Here is a 24,290-nt window from a genome sequence, read left to right on the forward strand (position 1 = left end):
AACATTGGCAAAGGGTCATGCCCAGGGTCCCAGGTATGGAATTAACCAACTAATTTCCTGCCACTGTGGTGGTGGCAGTCGAGGACCAGGGCTCTGGATGCAGACACCCAAGGACGGACGTGGTTGCTGTGTCTCTTCTCGTCAAGGGGTGTGGCCAAGGGGTATGCCCTTGGTCCCTGGCAGAGGAGAGGTGTGGGGGTAGAGCCTGATGGCCTGGTGCAGAGCCCAGAATGGGCCTTGATTCCTGCCATTTCCTGCTGTTTACAGACAGGCCGCTGTCCTTCCTGGGCGAGAGGAAAAGGGTGGGGCAGAGGGCAAGTGCCAAGGTGGCACGAGGCTGGGCATGTGCCTGGTCTCAGACCGTGTCAGGAGTATCAGACACCTGGAGGTGTCACTCTGAGGACTTCTGTCCCCTGCTGAAGCATCTTGATCTCTTGAGAAGCTGACTGCTGACCCAGGGTTGGGCGGGGGGGGCAGCTGGAATCCAGGTACCCCAGCCCCCACCCTGGGCCCAGAGTCCCCCTTCAGTGAGCCTTGGCTCTGCTAATAGCATCTGACGCTAGAGGGGCTGAAAATAGCCCCTGGAGGAGGTGGAGGAGGGGGCTATTTAAAGGGCCTGGGAGGAGCAGAGCTGAGAGGGAGTGAGCACTGATCATGGCGACTGCAGAGCTGAGCTGCCAGGTGTCCGAGGAGGACTGTGAGCGGCGAGAAGCCTTCTGGGCTGAATGGAAGGATCTGACGCTGTCCACACGGCCTGAGGAGGGGTGAGTGCCAGCTAGCTGGGAGTCCCTCCTCCCCTACAGCACCCCTCCTGAGGCTCAGGAGGCCAGAGCACAAAGCCCTGCAGAAATTTCTGGAGGGTAGGGACAAGGAGAGGACCCACTGGGGAGAGTGGAGTCACCTCTTCTGCACCCCAGGTCCTGGAAGTCCCAGGGAGCCCCCTACCCAGCTCAGGACTGGAGGGTAGCAGATTTCAGGAGCTGGGTACCCTCTCCCCTCTCCTCTCCAGTTGTTCTCTGCACGAAGAGGACACCCAGCGGCATGAGACCTACCACCGGCAGGGACAGTGCCAGGCGCTGGTGCAGCGTTCCCCCTGGTTGGTGATGCGTATGGGCATCCTCGGCCGCGGGCTGCAGGAGTACCAGCTGCCCTACCAGCGGGTGCTGCCACTGCCCATCTTCACCCCCACCAAGATGGGTGCTGCCAAGGAGGAGCGCGAGGACACCCCCATCCAGCTGCGGGAGCTGTTGGCACTGGAGACAGCCCTGGGGGGGCAGTGTATGGAGCGCCAGGATGTGGCCGAGATCACCAAGCAGCTGCCTCCCGTGGTGCCTGTCAGCAAGCCTGGTGCCCTTCGTCGCTCCCTGTCTCGCTCCATGTCCCAGGAAGCACAGAGAGGCTGAGAGGGACGGTGACTCGGGCTCCACTGTGCCCACTGTGGGCTGGGCCCTTCCTGGCTAGGACCATGGAGGGCAGCTGCTGGCCATGGATGCTTTGTAGTTTGCCCAGAGTTGGGGGCTGGGGGAGGAGGGAGCCAAAGGCCAGGATGCCTGAGTTCCCAAAGGGAGGGGTGCAAAGACAGTGGGCACGAAGGGTGGAGAGCTGGGGGCCAGCACAGCCAAGTACCCCCAACCCCAGGAGAAGGGACAAAAGACGCTGGTGGGGACAAGAGGTCCTTGAGAGGAATGATCCTGGTCCAGGCTTCAGCTTCAGAGAAAGATTAGGAAAAGTGTTAAGGGGATCTGGAATGCTCTGAGAAGGAGACTGGGAGAATGGCGTGAGGGGGACGTGAAGAAGGCAGAGGTAGAGTGGGGCCCCCAGCATCCTCTGTTAGTGCTGCAATAAATGCTCAATCGCGTTCCAGACTTTTCGTCTCTTTCCTTGTGGGGCCCAGCCCATGGTGTCCCCCCATGCTCACTTCTGGGAATAGGCCTTGCATCTGAGCTAAATATGGCAGAGCTAGTGGATACGATCTGTGCTTGGGGGTGAGGGCGGGGGAGACAGGGACAGAGCTGTAAACAGGGTGGCAGTCTGTCCAGGCCCCCTTCCATGCCCTGGCTCTGCTGTGCAGTTCCTGGCCTCTGTGTCCAGTCCCCTGGCACTGGGCAGTGCCTAGCAGGCCAGCTGGCACACAGGCTGTGTTTAAATGATCTCATGGAGAATAGCGAGAGGGCTGGCACCAGGACTGTCCTTGGCTGTACCTAAGGGTGTGGATGGGGTCACTGACCCCAAGGCTGACCTACCTCACAGTTCTGAATCCAAACAGGATCAGTCCTTGGCTCAGGTCAGCCACTCTACCCATCCTACCTAGGGAGGGTTGTGGGAAGTGAAGGGGTCAGGTTCTTGTCTGTGACCCCTGCAGCTGTTGTGACTTGTGTCCCAACCCGATTGCCTGGCCCAACAAGGAGACACGTTCCTCTTGGGACAAGGTGGGCACCAGAGAGGGCACAGAGGTGAGGGCACAGAGGAGGCTAGGGGGTTCCATCTGGATAGGGGCTGGTAGCCTACCCAGGGCAGAGGAGCATTAGAGGGGCCCAGAAGTTCCACTCCAGGAAGACCATGGAGATGGCCCCCTGGACTGCACTTCCCTTTGGGGGGAAGGGAGAGGGGTGGGGAGACCCTGACATCTTGACCTGGAGTGCCAAGCAGGACCTACAGGCCTGGCCCCCTCCACAAGAGAGGGGAATGAAGCAAGGGCTGGGGAAGGAGAGGGGTCAGAGACCCCAGACTGGCGCAGCCCCAAATCCCTTGGCACCGAAGGCATTCTGGTGACCAGGACAGCCTGGAGAACCGCCTGCGTCCTTCCGCCCTCACCAGGGACCCGTGTGCCCGACGTGGCAAGAATGTCCCGAGCCTTCTGCCCTCAGAAGCCCCCAGATAAGCGGCTCAGAGCCTTCAGGGCCCGCAGGGAGGCCCCGTTCGGAAGGCTAAGTGCATTAGCCCCGGCTCGCATCCCCTATCGCTGCTGCCATCGGACGGGCGGGGCAGGAGCTCCGCTCCTGGGCCCTGGGGCGACCGCGACCGTGGCGGAGGCCAGAACGGACTGTCCTTTCCGGAGTAGGGGTGGGGGCCCCTGGGGGACGAGGGCTGGTGGGAAAAGATGAAAGAGGGCTGGAGGAGGGAGGGGGGAGCTGGGGCGACCTAACCAAGGAAAGGGGTTGATGTTGGACAGGATGTCTCGGAGGAGAGCCCGGAGGGGGCTGGGCCCGGGGTTGGGACGAGAGCGCTGGGAGGTGGGCAATGGGAGAGCGCCGATTGGAACCCTGGCCAAAGAGAAGGAATGGGGTTCCGGGCAAAGGGGGTGAATGGCTGGGGCTCTAGAGGAGAGCGACGGGAGGAGCTGGGGACTGGCAGGACGGGGATCTAAGGGTCCTGGGGGCACCAAGCAGGCCTGGTGAGGCAAAGGGTGGCGGGAGTGCGGGCGCAACTGAGGAGTGTGGTGGGAGGGGGGGTCAGACATGCCCAGGCCGCACCACACGCGCCCCGAGTGTCTGCTGCTGTTCGGACACTAAGGGAGATGGATGGGGTGGGGGAGATGCAGCGCGGGGCCCCGGGCGGTTCCTGGCGCGGCCGCCGCCCCTGCAGCGGAGGGTCGGGCTGGGACTTGGGCCGCAGATAAAGGGGCCGAGAAGCCAGAGGACAGGGCGCGCGGCGGCACCAGCATGAGCGCGGCAGACCCGAATCCCGCTGCGGGCGCAGCCCTGGACTCGCACGCGGACCCGGGCCGGGCGGCGGTCGCCTCCGCCTACCAGCGCTTCGAGCCCCGCGCCTACCTCCGCAACAACTACGCGCCCCCTCGGGGAGACCTGAGCAGCCCGGACGGCGTCGGGCCTTGGAAGCTGCGCTGCCTGGCACAGACCTTCGCCACTGGTGAGCGCGGGGAAACGGAGGCCCGGAGGACAAGAAGTCATCAGGGACCTAAAGGGGCATACTCCAGAGTCCGATGGGGGCCAAGGAGCACAGATAGGTAGAAAGAGATGGAGGCAGACATTGGGGAGGGAAGAGAGGCAACTGGCGGGAACTGCCACGCACCTCGGGATTTCCCCCACTTAAGCCTCACTGTAAGGACAGTTCCAGAGACGTGGGACCTGAATCTCAGAGGGGTTAAGTTCCTTTCCCAAGGCAAGTCAGTCCGTGTCGGACCACGACTCAGATCCAGGTTAGCTAACGCATCTTCCAGATGGAGATACACTTACAGAAGGGAGCAAGGGAAGGAGAAGCAGGTAAGAGAGAGAATGACTGAGGCAGAGGATGCCTGGGCAGGACTGGCACCAGGACCCTCTTCCTCTGCACCCCCCCACCCCCCGCCAGGTGAGGTGTCTGGACGCACCCTCATCGACATTGGTTCAGGCCCCACCATATACCAGCTACTCAGTGCCTGCACCCACTTTGAGGACATCACCATGACAGATTTTCTGGAGGCGAACCGCCAGGAGCTCGGGCTCTGGCTTCGGGAGGAGCCCGGGGCCTTCGACTGGAGCACTTACAGCCAGCACGTCTGCCTCATTGAGGGCAAGGGGTAAGGGAGCTTCCCATGGAGTGGCTGGGGGGGTGGGTGGGGGATGGGGGCAACAGAGGACTGAATGTGGGGTGGCCCTGAGCCCTGGGTCTGACCCTGCCTTCTGCCCTGCACAGTGAGCTCTGGCAAGAAAAGGAGCGCCAGCTGCGAGCCAGGGTGAAGCGGGTCTTGCACATCGATGTGCACCAGCCCCAGCCTCTGGGTGCTGGGAGCCTGGCGCCCCTGCCTGCTGACGCCCTGGTCTCTGCCTTCTGCCTGGAGGCTGTAAGCCCAGACCTCGCCAGCTTCCAGAGGGCACTGGACCACATCACCACCCTTCTGAGGCCTGGGGGGCACCTCCTCCTCATTGGGGCCCTAGAGGAGTCATGGTACCTGGCTGGGGAAGCCAGGCTGGTGGTGGTACCCATGTGTAAGGAGGAGGTGATGGATGCCTTGGTTCGGAGCGGCTATGAGGTGCGGGACCTGCGCACTTATGCCATGCCTGCCTGCCTTCAGACAGGGGTAGACGATGTCAAGGGCATCTTCTTCGCTTGGGCCCAGAAGAAGGTGGGTGTGTGATGGCCCAGTGCACCCTGTGCTGATGGCTCTCATATACCCAGATTCCCTGTTATCTGAGGTGGCATCTAATAAAGACACATGTTCCTCCTGCTGAATGTCAGCTTTGTCTGTGGCTCTTCTGGGAAACAAGGACCCAGAGCTGTCTTTGGGGTGTGGAAGCCACCAATCTTAGCCTTTTTTTTTTTTCCTCCAGAAGCTTCCATGAAGGTAGATTTCTTTACCACTCATTCTTCCCAAACGAAGGAAAACCAAGGTCAGCGGGTGCGCATTCAGCATCTGCTGTGTGCCAGGCCCCTATTAGGTCCATTCATTACTCACATTCAGCAGGTCCTGTTTTCCTGTTCGCAGGTGAAATTCAGGAAGGTTAAGTAACAAACAGTAGTAGAGTTTAGTTCAGGCCAGAAAGGGGGGGAGTGTGTGTGTGTGTGTGTGTGTGTGTGTGTAGAGATAATCAGGAGACTGAAGTGGACAGTGCAGGGGGAAGGAGTTATGTTGCAGGCACCAGTCCCCCCTGCCCCCAACGCCCCACCACACACTGGAGCTCCACCCAGCTCTGCATCTGGTCCCTGCTATCTCCAGCCCCACGTGCCTGGGCAGAGACCGAACCTGCTTACTGCCTCTAGCCAGGCGTCTTTTCCTTCCCTCCAAGCCCACACTACTCACACAAATGAGCTGAACAAGGGTAGAGGAGGCTGAGAATTGGTTTATTAAGAATGTCCCTTGCTACCCTCCCTCCTACCTTAAAATAGTTCTCAATATCAAAAGAAATGCGGGTCACCCAAGTCTGAGGCTGGAGTCCTAGCACAGTGCCCCGACTCCAGGGAGGGACAAGGGGGCAGGGAAAGAACGAGAACCCAGACTCCCTGCTCCAATCACGCAGACTGCCTTTGGATGGAAAGTTTCTGGAGCTTCACCTTCTATCCTTGTGGAGCTGGAATGTGCCAGGGCTGCTGGCAACTAGCAGGGATCACCTTTCCTGGGGTGCAGGGACAGCACGGCCCCTGCCTGTCTCTGGGAAGGCCGGAAATCAGGCCCAGCCGCAATCCTTCTCCCCTACTCCCTCAGACTGCCCCCCTTCTCAAGGTTCAGGCTGTGACAAAGGGGCTTAGCTGGTAGGGCACTGGGGGAGGGGGAGGACAACCAAGCCTCAGCAAGGAGACAGAGGCTGGAGAGACCAGAGAATCCCAGTTTCCCTTCCTCCCTCTGCCTCCCAAGAGGCTGTTTCTGGAGGGTGATATGGAGTTGTGTGTGGGCCGTTGTGGGGGCAACGGACCAAAACACACACCTATAGCTGGGACCCCCAGCCAGACTTTGAGGATATCCTGGCTCTCTGCCTGGCCTGGGGCCTTGTGCAGAGCTAGTGCTCAAAAGGTAGTTGGTGGTAACTTGATACCCCATATTCCTCTAACCTCCCCCGACCCTGTGGTATACTCACGGCACTCACTCTCACCTGCCTGTCCTGCAGCACACACTTTAAAAACCATGCACACCCACCCCACTCTCCACATATGCTCATATCCACTGTCCCACCCAGCATCCCACACACCTCAGGCCTGTGCCTGCCACCCTGTCACCTGTGCACTCAGTGTGGTTCACACTCCCTTACACACTCATGTGCAGGCTCCCAACCAGAACCTTAGCAGAGGAGCCGGAGGCATTCCTGTCCTGGGCTCTGTGGGGTTCTGGCCTTGAATGGGGAAGGAATGTAGTGAGGTCTCTTGGGGTCTGGCTGAGACAACAGTCAGGGTAAGACCACTCCCCAATCCCAGCAGCTTGGTCCATCAGGATCCCACGGGGAGAATGAGACCTGCCTTGGAACTTAGGCAGCCAAAGAGCAAGAGTCTAGTGCCACCTAGTGGTGCCCCAGAGGAGGGCAGGGGGTAACAGGAAGGGATTCCACGGTCCTCAAAGGCCTGTGGTACCTGGTTGTCCAGATAGACAGACAGCTGTGGGAACCACCCAGGCACTGAGGGGATGTGGAGAAGAGGCTGACGGGGAGGCAGAGGCAGCGGCAGCTCTCCTCTTGGCGGAGCTGAGAACAGTTCCACTCCGGTTTTGCTCCAGGAACCAGAGGGGCTGCTGCCCATTCTCTAACCCTAGATGCTGAAAGGTCAAGCCTGAGCAAACTCCAAGACCTCAGAGGGCCATCTGGGGGCAAGCAAGGGGATGGGCAGTTACATGATTCTGGGCCCACACCCTTCATGTCCAAGTTCAAGATGCTAAAAGGAAAAAAAATTAATCATCTCAAGGATTATGAGGTGAAAGGGAGCAGCAGGGGGCAGGGCAGGACCCCCAGTGGGGCAGACCGGCTCCCAGGGCCTTCAGTCCAGCTTGAACTTGGCTTCTGATTCCTTCAGCAGATACAGGCTGTCATCTTCCAGAAAGCTGTGGGCAGAGTGAGGAGCCCACTGAGCTATGGCTTTGAAAGCACCCGGTGGGGATGAGTATAGGCAGGGGGTCAGCCGTGCACAGAGGCCTCAGTCTCCTCAAAGGAGCAGGCGAGGATGGGCACGAAGGAGGTGCACACTGGACAGGGGACGGCACCCACCTGAAGAACAGCACGTGGACCGGGATGGTGCTGATGTGCCAGATGGCGTGGGCGTCCAGGACCCAGAAGAGAGGCGGGAAGTCGAGCAGCTCAAGCAGGGACAGCCCCTGGAGCAGCAGCACCACCACCATGCACTTGCGCACGTGAGGCAGCCGCCGCCGGTTCCGCAGGCACCAGGCCAGCCACCACACCACGTTCACCAGGCCTGGTGTGGGCGGGGGTGGGAGAGGCTCACTCCCTGGGCCTCCCCCCGCCCCCAACAAAGCCTCCACCATCCTCATGCTCTTTGACCCCAGGACCATCTTCAGACACTCCTCCCAGCTTCCCCTCTCTCCCACCCCAAATTCTTCCCCTTTCTCCCACCCTAAGGGACTCTCTAGAACCTTCTCCAGGAACCGCACCAAATCCCTACCTCCACCCCAGGCCAGCAGCTCTACAGATAGGCTGGGTCCCCCCCCCCCCACAACCCCAGGGGCCTCAGTCCCTCCTCATGCCTCACCAATAGCCACATTGGCCGCCAGGTTGTAGCCATAGTCGAAATGGACGAGGCTCAGGTAGGAGACATGCGCGGTCAGCATTAGCAGCAGGAGGGCCCGGAAGGCACTGGCCACAGCTGGGTGCTGCAGCCCCACGGTCCTGCCCCACCATCCAGAGCTGCTCAGGTGGAGGGCAGCCCGTGCCCAGAGCGGCATTTCCTAAGCATCCCTTCACCTCAACATCAGTATGTGGAAGCCACTGCCCTCCTCCCCACCAAAACAGGCTAGCTGGGCGGGCCTCCAATCCTCCCTACCCCCGCTCCCCATGCCAGAGCCTGGGACCAAGGGCCTCTGCTCCTTGGAAAGAGCCAATTCGACCCCTGACTCCCCATTCAGAACAGCCCAGGGGGTGTGTATGTGTGTTGGGACATAAGTATACCCTGGGGACAGCACCTCTAGGGTTGACAAGGTGGCCCCTTTCTGCCCCCAGTGCCTGATTTTGCCCCCACAGGGGCCAAGATGGGCTCACCTGACACAGCACAGGTAGACGGAATGTAGGATGACGGTGGACGCACAGAAGTAATCCATTTTCTGAGGACAGGAGGGAGAGCTAGGTGAGGGGCCGGTGTGAGGGGAGGGGAGGCGGTAAAGGTTTTATGTGGGCAGGGCCCCAAGACAACCCACCAGGGGTGGGGGCAAAGGGGGGGCAGAGGCGCAACCATAGTCTAACACGGGGGTCCATGTCTTTGTTCTTCTGCCTATTGCTGTTTCACTCCTGAATTTAACAGTCTGACCCTTGTATTCATATTCTACAACTTTTTAAAATGCATTCAGGGGGCGCCTGAGTCGGTTGAGGATCCGACTTCAGCTCTGGTCATGATCTCCAGTGTGGAGTTCAAGTCCTGCATCGGGCTCTGTGCTGATGGCTCAGAGCTTGGAACCTGCTTCAGATTCTGTGTCTCCTCTTTCTGCCCCTCCCATGCTCGTGCTCTGTCTCTCAATAATAAATAAACATTAAATTAAAAAAAATAATTTAAAAGAATGCATTCAGCAGCAAGGCTTTGGAGGCATCGGTGGAGGGGCCTGCCAGGACTCTGGAATATACGAGCACACAACAGAATTCAGAGCGCAGCCTCGAGTCTCACAGCTGTGCGCCCAAGTCCCAGTTGCACCCTTAGGAGCTGGGTGAGCCCGGGCAAGCAGTTCTGCCTTTCCAAGGTTCAGCTACCTCCTCAGTTATAAAGAGCCAATAATCACATCTACCTCACCAGGGTCAAGTGAGGCTCAAGGTCACAGACAGGTTAAAAATGCCTAGTACATAGCAAGTGCTCTGTAAATGGAGTCCCTGTGAAACCTAAGAGCTGACCCCCATCCCTTCTGGGGATCCTCTGGGACTGTCCCAAGCAGGAGAGGGAGCCGGAGGGGCGCTCACCTCTGTGAGGTCGGTGTCCTTGGTGTGGAAGACTGTGGACCAGAACCAGGCATTGAGGGAGACCTGTGGGGAGGGGCTGGTAAGCATGGTGTCTCTAGGTGCGCAGGACCCCTAAAGCATTCACAGGAGTCTCACGCTGGGGAAGGGGCTCTTTGGAGCAGAGAAACATGCTTTCCCTCGCCTCTGGAGCCCAGAGAACAAACCTGCACCCTCAGCTTCCAGAAACCTTGAACCCCCCCCCGCCAGGCCACGGGGGGAGCTGCAGCCTCCACAGGTTCCAGACTGGCCCGGGAACCAGCTCCCAGTTCCTGCAGAGCCAAGTTCCCTGCTTACTCAATCGCTAAGACAACAGCCCCTGGGGGGGCCTCGCCTCCTCCCCCAACTGGCAGGTGATGACAGCCCCACCCGGGCCAGGGGAGCCAGTGAGCTCAGCCTCTGGGGGCGGGAGTGAAGTGGGTGGGGTGGAGGGGCTCGAGCCAGCTTGAGGTGTGTCCTGAGCAAAGCAAGCAAGGGAGGGAGATCAAGCAGATCCCATTGGGCCAAATGAGCCCAGCTTCCTTCTGGGTGGCCCGGCCCGGACCAACCCGCCAGACCAGTGGCTGCTGCTCCGAGGCTCTGGGAAGAACAGAGGCTGATGGGGCTGTGGTGGGCAAGGGCCCAGAAGACCATTCAAGGCCTTGTCCCTGGATATCAACTGCAAGGAGACAGTGCAAAACATCCTGCAAATGAGTCCTAGACCTTGTGGGAGCTGGTGCTGTATCCATGGTCCAGGCCCAAATCACTGAAGAAGGGTGGGCTAAGGTGGAGGTTCCCTGCACTGGGCTGGGCAACCAGTGACAACCCACAAAGGAAAAAAAAATAACACAAAGGAAAAAACCAGGCAGCCAGAGGCCCGGCCTAGAATGCCCTGGAGATAGAGAGGGATGCCCTAGGGTGGGACAGGCCTGCCAAAGAGAGGTAAAGGCCAGAAGCTGCTCACTTGGATCCAGGACACAGCAAGACTGGCTAGGCACAAGACAGAGGAAGCCAGCAAGAGGCCCCTCAATCCAGTCCCAGTCCCGCAGCAGGGCCAGGCGGCGGCACAGGCTCCCTGCCGCTGGCCTGAAGGGCCTGAGGAGAGAATGGGAAGAGCGAAGAGGTGGAGGCAGGCAAGACTGTGCAAAGCCAGTCAGCACCAGAGGTCTCTGGAGGCTCAGGCAGCCGCACGCAAGCCTGTCTGGCCTGGGTCCTGGGCTGTGTCTCGGCCAATGTTCCTCAGGACCTGGACAAAGGCCTTGCCCTCTGGGCCTGAGCTTTCCCCCGTGACCCATCAGGAGCTAGCCTAAGTGATCCTTCGTCCCTTTCCAGCCCTGCCATCAGGTGATTACTCTAAGTCAGGTTGCTTGCTCTCTTGAAGAGGGCCATCCAGTCCCATCCTGGGTGCTGCCCCTTCCCCAGAGATGGTGTGTGAGGCATGGTCTGGAGGCTGGAAAATGGGACAGAACGGGGTGGCTTCTCAGACACTGCTCCCACAAGGTCTGTGACCCTCAGGGTCAGCACGGAGAGAGGAGCAGACTTGGGGCTGGAGACAGGGCCCAGGAGATCACGTGGGCCAGGTCTCCAGGGCAGGCCAGGAACAGGGACACTCCTGGGGAGGAGAATAGCCCCGCAGCCAGTGTGACAGGGAGGTGGAGGGGAAGGCAGCAGGGACTGGCAGCCAACCAGGCCTCCTTGTCACCCACAGCAGGAAGGGAGAGGTGACAAGAGGACTGAGCTAAGTGGTGGCTGGAACACTGAAAGCAAGGGAGGGAGAGCACAGGGCCAGGGCTTAGCTCTACGGGGTGGAATGGGAGCTGCTTGGTCCCTTGTCCAGCTGCCTCCCCAGGTGGCTTCCACTTACAGAGACCCACCTGAAGCCTGGACTCTGCACCCCTGACACGTCCCCTCTCCCCTGGGCAGTGTCTCGTTATGAGGGACTCCTCTTCTGACCCTCTCCTCAGACTTGGGAGATAGTGTCATTAAGAATGCAGGCCCAAGGGTCAGCCTGCCAGGGTTCAAATCCTGGCTCGGCACCTCCCGTGTGTCCTTGGGCAAGTTATTTAGACTTGTTGTGCCTCAGTTTTCTCATCTGTAAAATGGGAATAATCACAGTATTGACAAGGATTTAATGAGCAATACAAATACAGTGTAGAGCACAGTGCCCAGGACAGGGTAAAACGTTACGTGTTATTTGTCCCCAATCTGTTGAGCACCAGGGGATTCACATGTCTCCACAGACCTAAAGCCAAAGAGACCAAGTCTGCCTCCCTCTCTCCCTGAAGGCCAAAGAAGTCCAGAGGGAGAGGAGGTGGTCTCCCCATGGCTGCCGAGGCCCACCCCACTGTTCATGCTGGTGGCAGAATTTCCAGAGCCTCTATAATTAAGATGGACCCTGGATTCGAGTTCGGCCTCAGCCCTTAAATAGCTGTGTGATCCTGAACCAGTAAAAATCTCTGAGTCTCAGTTGTCTCATCTAGCAAATGGGGTTAATAATAATAAATACCTGCTGCCTAACAGGGCCCTGAAGGTGAGGCCTGCAGAATGCCTGGCACAAAGAAGCCACTCAAACAGGTGCTGTACGGTTGCCTCGCACACAGTAGGTATTCCCATAAATGTCAGTTTCTCCCTGGGGGTTCACTGAAGAGATACTGTTTCTCTTCACTCAGTTTGTAATCAAGACTCAAGCAAAGGGGACAGACAGACGAGGAAGGAAGGGAAAGGCTCCAAGACACAAGTGTACGGCTGCTCCCAGACTCCTCTACAGCCAAGCTGGAGTAGAATGGGGGCGGGGGCGGTAAGTGGTAACTGGCCAATCAGACAGGCCAGGAGGGTGCTGGGCTGCCCGGCAGGCACCAGGAGCTTTGTGTGAACACTGAGGAAAGGGGGAGGCCAGGGGCAAGGTGCCAACGAGGGTGGAAATAGAGGGGGCCAGGGATGGCTGGGTGAGGGAGAGCAGGAGGCTGTTTCAGTCTGTTGGAAAATAAGAAAATTGAGACAAAAATATCACAGCTGTGAAACCGGTTGGATGCCAAATGAGCCAGATCTGTCAGGAATTCGACCCCAGTGCTAAGCCCCAGTGCTCGGGGCTGTCACTGACACCGTGGCGGCGGGGACATGTGGGTCTTTAAATAGCTTGGTGTCTCAGAAGTGGGGGAGGCAGAATGTTAAATATGACGCCTGCTGCCACCCTGTCCCCGCCCCCAGAGGCCACAGTGTCTCACCCCCTGCCTCAGGCAGGGCAACCCTGCGCCACTCCACTCCTGAGAGAGAAAAGGGGAAGAGGCGGGTGGAGATGGGGGGAAGATGGCTTTTTCTACCATCAAAAAAGATTCCTTGATTTCCTGCCATGGTCTGACCAGTGGGAAGTCCTTCCTGGAGTCTAACCATCATTCTGTTGCAGGATTAACCTGTCTCTTCTTGTAGTTTCCTCAACAGAGGAATAGAGCACAATTAGTGCCCACCTCCATCAATCATCCTGCACAGACGGTTTGGGCTTTCCACGCACCCTCATCCTCTCACCTCTACTTCTGAGGACCTATCTTCCCTGGGCAAAGGGGAGGGGAACTGCTTTGGCCTCCTGGCTCTACAGACAGCAGGGGCACCTGGCTCCCTGAAGTCAAAGGTCTGTGGTGTGCAGAGAGCTCTGGCAGCCTCCCAGCCCAAGCCCAGGTACAAATGCCAAGGCAGAGGCTGCCTTCTTGTGCCAAAGCTTCATTAGCTCTGCTGGGGCAGGGGCTCCTCATTTTCCAGGGGAAAAGACTGAGACAGCCCCCTGGCCCCCCAAGACTGAACATGGAAAAGGCCTTCCCATCCTATCCCGACAGAAATCACGAGCCCCACTCACTCCAGAAGACCTAGCCCAAGACAAAGTCCACTGCCACACCCTCCATTTAGCTCAGGATCCCTCCTTCCTGCAAACACAGGCCCACAGGAGTAAAGATCAAGGCTACGATCCAGACTGGGTCATCAGAGGGAGTGTGGACACAGACTCTGTCCTTCAAGGACCTAGTGACAAGGAGGTGCCATGTCCCAGAGCCCCAGAGCCTGTAGAATGCCCTAAGACACAGGCCCCACATATCTGCCCTCTCAACCTAACATCACCTGCTCTGTCCCTCGGGGTCCTTGGTCACACTGGACTGCAGGGTACTGGGAGGTGTGACCCTCACCGAGAAGGAAGCTGAGTGGCACAGGCCAGTGAGATGAAAGACCCAAGAATCAGGGAGATCGAGACGAGCGTTGTGACGGGACCACTGGCAAGGGCTGGGACCACTGGCAAGGGCTGGGACCCTCTGAGGTCCCTCAGACCGGTGCGTCTATCCAAGGAGGCTCTAAGCTTTGTTCAGAGTTCAGGCAAGGCTGTCCAGTGCCTCGAGCAGGACATGGGACAGAGGGTATGGGCTGTGGGCCCAGAAAGCAGCGACCCCTGGAAGAACCCCAAGGGACAAGGGACAGGTGTACTCTCCTCAGTTTCTCTGCCCTTCCTGCTTTCTTAGCCAGGACCAAATTCCCTCCTCTGAGAGAGGCCTAAACAGGAAGTGGTGGTTCTTTCCCACCCAGGCCCGTGACAGGGTGTGCAGATGCCAGGCCCCTGCCTACGCAAGACTTCCTGACCCTCAGCACCCAGGGCCCTTTCTGTGCCACTTTACCTCCTTCCACTCCCTTTCACTCGGCCACAGTGCAGCCAGGCTGACCCTTCCAAGGCGGCCTTCCCAGGTCCCACATCCTCCAGCTTCCAGCCCATTGCCCCCGCTGTGCACCAGCCTGGAATGCAGAAATCCAACCTCTTCTACCCCCATCTATGTGTATCTAGGCCTTATCAGGCCTGCGAGTCCCCGATGGAGCCTCTCTCCCTCTCTGGGCTTCCCTGAAGCCCCTCTCCACTGAGAGGACACGGTCTCCCCACCTTACTACTTCCAGGGCTCTCTCCCTGAGCCCTCCTTGGCTCTGCCTGCATTCTGCCTCCGGGGCCAGCTGAACCAGTGCTTCCCACTAGGCTTAGCTTCTTGGGGCAGGAGACTCAGTTCCTGCAAGTGCTAAACCCTGTCTCTACAGACATTTCTCAGTATATGGGGGACAGCCCAGAAGAAGGGCTAAGTAATCAGACAGCCCTGGAGTCAGTCCTGTCTCCACCAGTCACCAACTTGTGAGCTGGGGACTTCGACAAGGTTTCCCCCCTCTGACCCTTACTCAGAGCTCACAATGGTATTACGAGACTGAATGAGAAGATATATGTAAAGTACTTAGGCCAATGCCTGTTATGCAGTTCATATAACACTTATTATTAATATTTGTTAAATGAAAAAGATTACAAAGGATAAACATTTCCCAGAGGCTTAACACCTTCCCCCCCCTCACTATCCTTCCAATCCCCAGCTCCTAAGTCTGAGGCTTGGCCTGGACCTCTTAGCACCCCCACACTCCAGTTTTCCTAAGGTCCTCGGAGGGCTCAGGGTGGCCAGATCCAAGGTGGCCTTCAGTTCTCTTGACTGTCCAGCAGAATTCAAGAGGACGGCCGACCCTCTCCCCCCTGTTCTTGTCCTAGGGACTCCCAACCACATGATATCCTAGTTTTCCATCTCCCCCTCCAGCCACTCCTGGCTCTGTCTCTGGCCCAACCCCTCTATCTAATAATTACGTTGGGGGCTCCTCAGGCCCTAAATCCCTTCTCTTCTTGCTCAGCTCCCTCCCCTTGGTGATGGCCCCCATCATGGCTTCTATCACTCTCTCGTAAGAGGGAACACTGGGTCACCCCTGATTCCTCTTTCCTCATCTAACCTACTGTGAGGTTCGTCAACACAGCTAAGATGGTAAGAGTGCAGACTCTGGGGGCACCTGGCTGGCTCAGTCAGTAGAGCACGTGACCCTTGATCTCAGGGATATGAGTTCAAGGCCCACATTGGGCACAGTGTCTACTTAAGAAAGAAAAAAAAAATGCAGACTCTGGAGCCAGACGCCTGGGTTCAAACTCTGGCTCTTAGTGCAGGCTACTTAATCTTTTCAGCCCTTGGTTTCCATCTGTAAACTCGGGATAATAATACTACCTATCTCATAAGCTTTTAAGGGATTAACAAGATTAATATTTATAAAATGCTTAGAATGGTGTCTGACATACAGTAAGAGATATGCATGTGTTGGTTAAATAAATTTAAAAAATTTTTTAAAGTCAACTCAAAACATAGCTCAAGGGCGCCTGGGTGGCTCAGTCGGTTAAGCCTCCGACTTCGGCTCAGGTCAGATCTCACATTCGTGGGTTCGAGTCCCACATCAGGCTCTGTGCTGACAGCTAGCTCAGAGCCTGGAGCCTGCTCCCGGTTCTGTGTCTCCTTCTCTCTCTGCCCCCTCCCCCTCTCATGCTCTGTCTCTCTCGGTATCAAAAATAATAAATAAAACATTAAAAAAAAACATAGCTCAAGCATAGTCCTCTTTAATACCCCCCCTTCCCGAGGTCCATACCCTCCAGCAGTCCAGCTACTGTGCCCTATGCCAAAACTAACTAGCCGCCTGCATCCACTCCTACCCTCTAATCCGTTTGCCACGCAGTAGCCAGAATGAGTTTTCCAAGCAAATCTATTCATGAAACCTCTTCTCTCCGACCCTCACTGCTTCCTGATGCTTTGAAAGTCCAGACCTAAAGTGTTAATGTGCACCCCCACCCCAGGCTCTCCATGGGCTAGCCCCACTCACTTCCCACCCGCTTACCCATTGCACCCACTCCCTGGCTTCCTGTACAGCAGGCCTCCTAGCCTTTCAGGTTCTCACTCTCTTCTGCCTGTCCACATCCCACATCTTCTATGAAGGTGACTCCTCCTACTCTCCCTGAATTCACCTAGCTAACATTCATTCATTATTCCAATCTTGCCTCAAAGCCTCCTTCCTCAGGGAAGCCTTCCCTGATTGCCCTGTACTGTACTGGTCTAGTACCCCATCACACACCCCTACAACACATCTCCACTGTACTTTCCCAGAACTGTACTGTACCTTCACATTCTATTGTGTGCTTGTGTGGTCACTACCAGAGGAAACTGGTTTTGTTGTTGTTTTGTTTGTCTTGTTTTTTCCAAGTGAGCTCTACCTCCAATGTGGGACTTGAACTCATGACCCTATATTAAGAGTTGCATGTTCTACAGGGCGCTTGGGTGACTCAGTTGGTTAAGCATCTAACTCTTGATTTCAGCTCAGGTCTTGATCTCAGGGTCGTGAGTTCAAGCTGGGTGTGAAGCCCATTTAAAAACAACAACAACAACAACAACAACAACAACGTTGCAGGCTCTATGAGCCAGCCAGGAGCTCCCTGTATGTTTTTATATCCTTTTGGATCTCCAGAACCCAGCACAGTGCCTGGCACATAGAAGTTGCTCAAAACATGAATTAATGGTTGCTTTGGTGGCAGGAAGTGAGTGAGCAGACTGTCTCCCTGAGGCTTACAGTGGGGGCTCTGACACTGTAACCTCTTACTCTCACACCCTCCCCAAGGTTGTCACATTTCATATCTGTACCCTAGTCCATGTTTCTCACACAATTCCAGGCTTCTCTGACTAGTCGCCTGTCAAGCTCAGAGCCCTCTCTGGAAACTCACATGGAACACATTTCAACTTCTCAGGGATGGTCTAAGACCTGGCTGAGCTCTACACACAGTATAGCCATGGCTGCCATACCTCCAGGCCTGGAGTGGGACTGAGATGGCTTGGAGTCTTCCAGAGGGGTCCCTGGAACGACCTGTGGTCCCAGCATGCTCCCTAGCACCCATCTCCCTTCTGTGCTTATAAATTGTCCTATGGAGTCTCTTAGTGGCTTTCTCCCTCCCTTCCAAAGATCCTGGCCTAGGACGCTGCTAGAAAGGTAAGGTCTGATTCCTTCCCTGTTTTCTCCCTAGGCCTGACCACCTTACAGCTGCAATTTTAGACCTGGAAAACAGAGAGGAGGAGAGGTGAAGGGAAGCTCCTGTTGGGTAAGAATAGGGATCTAAGAGTTCCTCCTTCCTAGATGATGGTGTAGAGCAGGAGTACTGCCAAGTTACCTACCCAGGCGAAGGCCACGCAGGTGGGATACATGGGGGAGGAGGCTGGCACGGAGGTGTGGTAGCGGCAGAGCATCACCAGGCTGGCTAAGCCGTTGAGGAAAGAGGCCATGGCAGAAGCTGGCTCTTGGAAGAACAGGAACCGGGAGAAGGGCCACTGAAAAGGGAGCACATGGAGGGGGCCTGAGCAGCAAGCAACCCCCAGCTGGCCCAACATGCTTTTCCTTGACATGCCACATCAACAGGTCCTCAGCTGGCTTCCTGAGCTCTGGATCTCGGCCAAAGCCTCAGATACAGTTCCTCTCTGGGTCAGTGAGCTTTCCTCCAGTCCTTAGCTGAAGGTCATCCCTCTATCTTGGCCAACACTCACAGGCCTGTAAGCCTGGTTCCTGGGAAGATCAGGTGGGCCAGTGTAGACGGCTCAGTATGGCCCGGTGGAGACAGCATAGGCTTGCCATCAGGTAGACCGAGGTCCTAAGATTCTCCTTCTCTACCACTGACCACAGGGTCTGAGCCTCGGCTGCCTCTCACAAACTGAGGAAAATAATTCATGCTAACCTCAATAGTCCAGAACAAAATCATATTGGATGAGAAAGCACTAGCAAACCATGACTCACTGGACAATCTGAGGGGGTATTACTATTTTAATCTGGGCTTCTACTGAAAAAAAAAAAGCAAAAGAAAGCATGCAGTGGGGGAGGAGGGACAGAAAATTTGTCCTTGTCGCAAGGACATTCCACCACCCAAAGCACTCCAGTACCTCTCTCTGAGACCGCAAAGCTTCCCAGATCGTGTGACTCCAAATGTAGAGCCAGGATACATTGGTTCTATCTGATTATATGAAAACCAGCAGATTTTGAGAACAGGTACCCACCCCAAACACACGCCCATCACTCCACTGCTCAGACTGCTCCGATGGTGTGGTCTAACTGGGGGGGTATCTTACTCCTACCACACTGCCACCATACACCTATCCCGACCCGCCAACTCACCTTGCCATGGAACTGAGGCACTCTGTGACCTTCCTTGAGGTAGAGGCCAACAGTGACCCACATACACTCATACTTACAGTCATCCTGACAGGTCCAGCCTGAAACAGAGAAATGTGACCTGGTGAACTCCTTATCATGGGAGGCACACTGAGAGTCCAGATGGGACTCAAGCTCAAATGCAGGCTAAGAGGGCCTGCAGGTTGGAGAGAACCAGAAGAAATCTCAAAATGCTAGCTTCCCACTTGGATGTATGAGAGATGATAGGACACGCACGTAAGGGATAAGTATGTGTTTGTGTGCATGTGTGTTTTAGGGGATGGGGTTGTGCAGTCAGCAAACAGAGATGTTTCTTCTCTTCTCCTTTCACCAAGATGGGAACTTTGGCATCTGGGGGATTCATTAATGGATACTTGGGTTTATGTTTGTTCTTGCTGACCTTAGGCTTTGCTCTCACTCACCAGGCAGGAACTCTTGCCATCCTATCCCCTTCCTATGAAAATGAAGCCCAAATTCTTCACTCTGACTTCTGAGACCCCAAATTCCTTTTCCAGGTTTATTTCCCATACTCCGTTTCATGGACCCTGCACCCTGCTCCCTGATGAGTAAACCAAGCTACTGGATATGCCCACATCTGCCCAGGGCTGCCACTCTCTCCGTTCGCTCTGGAATGCAAAGGGATAGTAAAGAGAACAAACTTGTAGTCTGGCGGGCTGCAACTGGAAATTCTACTTTACCACTTACTGGCTGTGTGACTTTGGGCAGGGCACTTAACCTCTCCGAGTTTCTCCATTGTAACACTGAGTTAAGAGAAACTACCTTAAAGGGATGTGAAAATTAACTGATCTATTTGTGACACCTGTCACACAACAGGTGACCACTATGGCCACAGGTCCAAATTGAATGTATCCATCCTGAAGCTCTTCCTTCACAGAACGTTCCAAGATGATCACGGTCCGTACCCTATCAAAGCCAGAAATGATTCCTTCCTGCCATATGCTTCTACTGCTTGATCTAAGGGTCCTTTAGTGTTCATATCATCCTCCACCTTGCACTGGAGGCTAATGTCCCCGTGAAGACTGTGACCCCAAACGGCAGGATGCTGGTCTGATTGCAGGGTCATTCTAGGGCCTGTACCCAGGAATATTAAATAACTATCCATTTGACTGAATAAATAAACAGTACATGAAAGCTTCTGGAAAAGTAAGACTGGCTGATGGTGCTCTAACCACCCTGGAGCTCCATTCACTCGCCCAACAACGGACCCGGGGGTTGGACGATAAGTCTCAAAGGTTGTATGGGGGCGCAAGGGGAGGAGCGAAGGCCGGGGGCGGAGCTTGACGCGGGGTGGGGCTTACCTGTTAGACTCATGTAGATTGGCTGGCGGGAGCGGAAGTGCCTCAGAGCGCCCCCCGAGCAGTTCCGCTCCTCGCACCGGTGCACGCAGTCGCGGTACACCGGCTCGCGGTCGCCCTGGGAGCCGCTTGCTAGTGCGGCTGCCCCTGCTAGCAGCACCAGCCGCGCGGTCCGCCCGGCCATCCCTTCAACCTGGCCCTCCGCCGGCGGAGGAGCTTAGGAGTCTTCACTTCCGGAGTAACAGGAAGTGCCTTGTGTTCTTTAGTCTGCTCTCCGGTGACGTCCACCCACTTTAAATAAAAGTTCCCGGATCTCTGTGGGCGCCTGCCCCGCCCCTCGTCTTACGGTTGTCCCCATGTATCGAGGAGACAAGGTTAAGGGAAGGGGGACGCCAGGTGGCCTAACGAGCGTAATAAATTTGTTTTTTCTCCTCCCCCTCCCCCCTTTTTTTTTTAAATCAATATACGTCTTGTTTCTTACCCCATGGTCTCTTTATTTGAAGTACGGTTATTTATATTTCACCAGCCCCGTCGGATTTCCTTCCTAATGCACCTGGAACTGCCCCGGTCTTTCCCCATCTCCATTGGCACCACCCAATGGAGACCTCATCATCTGTCGCCGAGACTGCCGCGTAGCCCCTTTACGAGTGTCCTGGCACGGAGGCTTTTGTCGCCTCCTACCCTTGTCCTCTCCAGTCCGCGTTCCGTTTCTCAATTCAAATTTGACCATATCACTTTTCTTCTTAGAATTCTCTACTGGCTCTCAATTACCTCGGGAGAAAATCATGACTCCATAAGCCCTGTACGATCTGACCCAAGGGGCCATGTTTCTCAACCCTCCTGGCCTTGCCTCGTCTGTATCATTTGTACTCTCAGGCGTGCTTATTCTTCTAGTCTCAGTTTATTTTTTAATCTTTTTTTTTTTGACATTTATTTATTTTTGAGAGACAGAGCATGAACAGGGGAGGGGCAGAGAGAGAAAGAGACACAGAATCTGAAGCAGGCTCCAGGCTCTGAGCAAGCGGTCAGCACAGAGCCCAATGCGGGGCTCGAACCCACGAATCGTGAGATCATGACCTGAGCCGAAGCGGGACGCTCAACCAACTGAGCCACTCAGGCGCCCTTTCTAATCTCAGTTTGAACACCACTTCTGAGGGTGGTAACACCTGGAGGACGATATAAGGTACAGTGGTATGTTTTCTCTTTGCAGGATGGGGCTTCTGCTGTCTTATCACTCTCACTTCCAGCACTAGTACAGAATTTGTATCCTGTTAGCGCTAAAAACACATTTCTTTTTTCTTTTTCTTTCCTTCCTTCCTTCCTTCCTTCCTTCCTTCCTTCCTTCCTTCCTTCCTTCCTTCCTTGCTTCCTTCCTTCCTCCCTCCCTCCCTCCCTCCCTCCCTCCCTCCCTCCCTTCCTTCTTCTTTTTTAAATGAATGAACAATGTAATTCAACGTTAAGAATTTGAGTGCTAAGTCCAGGGCTGTCAAGTCATCAGCGAGATTCAGACAACGCTGAGATGTAACATTTCAAGGAAAATCAAGAGAAAGACTTTGCTATAACATCCACTCCTCCTACCTACATGACTACCAGCACACACAAACATGCCCATCTCATTGAAGCATCGAAGCCTTGTAGCTAGATGCATAGTGTGTGTAGATTAATGACAGCCTTTCTCCTGTCCCACTCTCCACCCGGGGTCCATTTTTCCTTTGTATATTTAGAAGTGGAATGAACAAGAAGTAGAATTGGATTCCATTCACTTACTTGTTTGGTACTTTCCTGAGTTCTTAGCTCTAGCATCAGGCCAGGCAAGGCACTTCTCCGGGAGGCACCATTCATATTGCATTTTCTGTGAATGGCGCTCAGGGGTGCACCATTCACGTTGTATTTTCTGTGATTGGTGCCTCTTCAAGTTAAGTACAACATAAATAGTGCCCCCTGGAGTTGAGCACCCAGTTGATACTGATTGGGAAGCTGAAAAGAACAAAACAACTACTCAGCGCTCCAGGAACTGATGGGGAACAATCTAGTGCTAATACTACTTGGCATCTGGTAGACCAGTCCTTTTTAAGTCTTCAATTTTTTTAAATGTTTATTTATTTTTGAGAGAGAGAGTGAGAGAGCAGGGGAGAGGCAGAGAGTAGAATCGAAGCCGGCTCGGGCTCCACGCTATCTGTGCAAAGCCCTGAGATCATTACCTGAGCTGAAGTCATACGTTCAGCCAACTGAGGCCAGGTAAGCACCCAAAGTCTTTTTTAAGTTTTTGCTTATTTTGAGAGAAACTGAGACAGCACGATTGGGGGAGGGGCAGAGAGTCGGAGACAGAATCCCAAGCAAGCTCTGCACTATTAGCACGGACTCTGAGGAGGGTCTCAAACTCACAAAACAGTGAGTCATGACCCAAGCCCAAACCAAGAGTCAGCCACTTAACTGACTGAGCCAGCCAGATGCCCCTAATATTTTGTTTTTAAGCAATCTCCACACCCAACGTCGGGCTGGGATTCAAACTCACAACTCCTAGATCAAGAATGGCATGCTCTAATGACTGAGCCAACCAGGTGCCTTGCAACTCTTGATATCTGGATCGTAAATTTGAGCCCCCATTGGCTGTAGAGATTACTTAAAAATCTTAAAAAAAAAAAAGATAGGAAATTTAGAAAAGAGGATGAAATCCTAACAAAGCAGAATTCTTCCTTTGAGAGAAATCCGAGCTAGAGATAGGGCTCCTTTAAAACCTTTAAGTTTCCGATTTTGGAGGCTTCATTCTATATTATATGAAACATTAAACACAAAGGGAAAATGTAAAAAAAACCCAAAACCAACAACTTCATATAGTCACATGTGTGGAGTTATGTAATTGTAATAACAGGGAGAGGTTCTAAGGGAATGGGGAAGGGGGAGAAGACTACTTTGGATTGGGTGATCAGAGAAGGCCTTTTTGAGAATGTGACATTTGAGCTGAACCTAGGTGACCAGAAGGAACCAGCCCTGCCACACCTGGAGGCAGATGTTCTAAGCTGAGGGAACAGTCAGTGCAAAGGCCCTAAGGCAGGAACTAATTTTGGCATCTTTGAAAAACAGAAAGAAGCCTGTGGAGCTGCAAGGCCAGAGACCAGCTTCTGTCAGGTCTTGGGTCACAGTGAAGAGCTTAGGCATTGGGAGACGATTGGGAGATGTTTTAGCGCTGGAACAAATGAAACAAATGAATTGAAATGAAACAGATGAAATGAAATGTTTTAATGATTAAAACATTTACTTTGGGTACCCAAGTCGATTAAGCGTTTAACTTCAGCTCAGGTCATGATCTCATGACTTGTGGGTTCGAGCCCAGAATCAGGTTCTGTGCTGACAGCTCAGAGCCTGGAGCCTGTTTCATATGTATCTCCCTCTCTTTCTACCCTTCACCCACTCACGCTCTGTCTCTCTCTCCAAAAAAAAAAATATAAATAAACATTAAAAATAATTTTTTGGGGGGGTGCCCAGGTGGCTCAGTCAGTTAAACGTCCAACTTCATCTCAGGTCATGATCTCACAGTTCGTGGGCTCGAGCCCCGCGTCGGGCTCTGTGCTGACAGCTCAGAGCCTGGAGCCTGCTTTGGCGTCTGTGTCTCCCTCACTCTCTGACTCTCCCTCGCTCACACTGTGTCTCTCTCTCTCTCTCAAAAATAAATAAACGTTACAAAATTAAAAATTTTTAAGTTAAAAAAAAGCATTTACTTTGGATGCCATGGGAAAAGGGTAGGGGGTAGGATTGAAAGAGGGCAAGAGCAGCATGTGGGGAGATCAAAGGCTAGTGCTCTCACCCAGAGCAGACCGGATAGAGGCTAAGTCTAGCTGGTGGTGGAGGTGGGAAAAGCACAGAGGAATCGATAGATCTCAGAGAACTACTGGATGTTAAGGGGAAAAAAAAGAATGAGATGGTCCAGTGAATGAAACTATCTGAAACGGGAATTGCCTTACCAAATCAGGGCTTCATGATTGCCATAGCTTCCTAGACTCCTCTTCCCCAAACCAAAAGCCAGAGGCAAAAAAATGTCCGCATTCTCACCCCAGTAGTCTGGATCTCCAGCAGCAAGCCAGGTGAGCTCCGTGTCCTGAAGGGTCTAGTAGAGCAGGAAAACTCAGTGTTTGTGAAACAAAGAATCTGGAATCTGGCAGAAGGGCGGCTCATGGGGCTTTCAGGGGATAAGCATGGGGTTGAAGGAGACGCTGCCCCCACACTAAGTCTAAAACACTGCAACCAGGAACTATTCAGTCCAACTCTCATATTTCAGATAGCAAAATGAAAGCCTTATTCAAGGCCACACAGCCCAGTTACTATCTGAGAAAAGATCCCTAGATAAACTGAGGCTCATGTGAAACGGCCAGCACAAAGG

The 24,290-nt window shown here is 54.7% G+C and overlaps 4 protein-coding genes across 8 annotated transcripts in view; 3 read left to right on the forward strand and 1 right to left on the reverse strand.

Moving 5' to 3' along the window:
- The first annotated feature begins 531 nt into the window (after positions 1-531).
- TCAP (titin-cap) lies at positions 532-1,865 on the forward strand. Its single transcript, XM_029927509.1, has 2 exons — positions 532-764; positions 1,010-1,865. The coding sequence occupies exons 1-2, from the start codon at positions 655-657 to the stop codon at positions 1,401-1,403; spliced, it is 504 nt and encodes a 167-aa protein (XP_029783369.1). The 5' UTR covers positions 532-654; the 3' UTR covers positions 1,404-1,865.
- A 1,606-nt stretch (positions 1,866-3,471) lies between these two features.
- Positions 3,472-5,172, forward strand: PNMT (phenylethanolamine N-methyltransferase). Its single transcript, XM_029928138.1, has 3 exons — positions 3,472-3,870; positions 4,312-4,519; positions 4,636-5,172. The coding sequence occupies exons 1-3, from the start codon at positions 3,522-3,524 to the stop codon at positions 5,075-5,077; spliced, it is 999 nt and encodes a 332-aa protein (XP_029783998.1). The 5' UTR covers positions 3,472-3,521; the 3' UTR covers positions 5,078-5,172.
- Positions 5,173-5,760: 588 nt separating this feature from the next.
- On the reverse strand, positions 5,761-20,183 carry PGAP3 (post-GPI attachment to proteins 3). 5 transcript variants are annotated; one of them, XM_029928224.1, is made up of 8 exons: positions 19,916-20,168; positions 18,561-18,658; positions 17,573-17,725; positions 9,534-9,596; positions 8,631-8,692; positions 8,125-8,261; positions 7,626-7,830; positions 5,761-7,462 (listed from the first exon to the last, which is right to left on the reverse strand). In XM_029928224.1, the coding sequence occupies exons 1-8, from the start codon at positions 20,094-20,096 to the stop codon at positions 7,399-7,401; spliced, it is 963 nt and encodes a 320-aa protein (XP_029784084.1). In that variant the 5' UTR covers positions 20,097-20,168; the 3' UTR covers positions 5,761-7,398. The 5 variants fall into 5 exon arrangements, with proteins under 5 accessions (XP_029784084.1, XP_029784085.1, XP_029784086.1 ...); XM_029928225.1 differs by lacking the exons at positions 18,561-18,658; positions 19,916-20,168 and having other exon boundaries at positions 8,125-8,320; positions 17,573-18,456; XM_029928226.1 differs by lacking the exons at positions 5,761-7,462; positions 8,125-8,261 and having other exon boundaries at positions 7,632-7,830; positions 19,916-20,176.
- Positions 20,184-20,982: 799 nt separating this feature from the next.
- ERBB2 (erb-b2 receptor tyrosine kinase 2) overlaps positions 20,983-24,290 on the forward strand; it is a 32,653-nt gene continuing 29,345 nt past the window's right edge. The window contains exon 1 of the mRNA XM_029927262.1: positions 20,983-21,095. The gene's annotated coding sequence lies outside the window, so the exon portion shown is untranslated. The remainder of the gene's footprint in view (positions 21,096-24,290) is intronic.

Source organism: Suricata suricatta, chromosome 17 (assembly GCF_006229205.1).
Source record: "Suricata suricatta isolate VVHF042 chromosome 17, meerkat_22Aug2017_6uvM2_HiC, whole genome shotgun sequence".
Lineage (NCBI taxonomy): Eukaryota > Metazoa > Chordata > Mammalia > Carnivora > Herpestidae > Suricata > Suricata suricatta.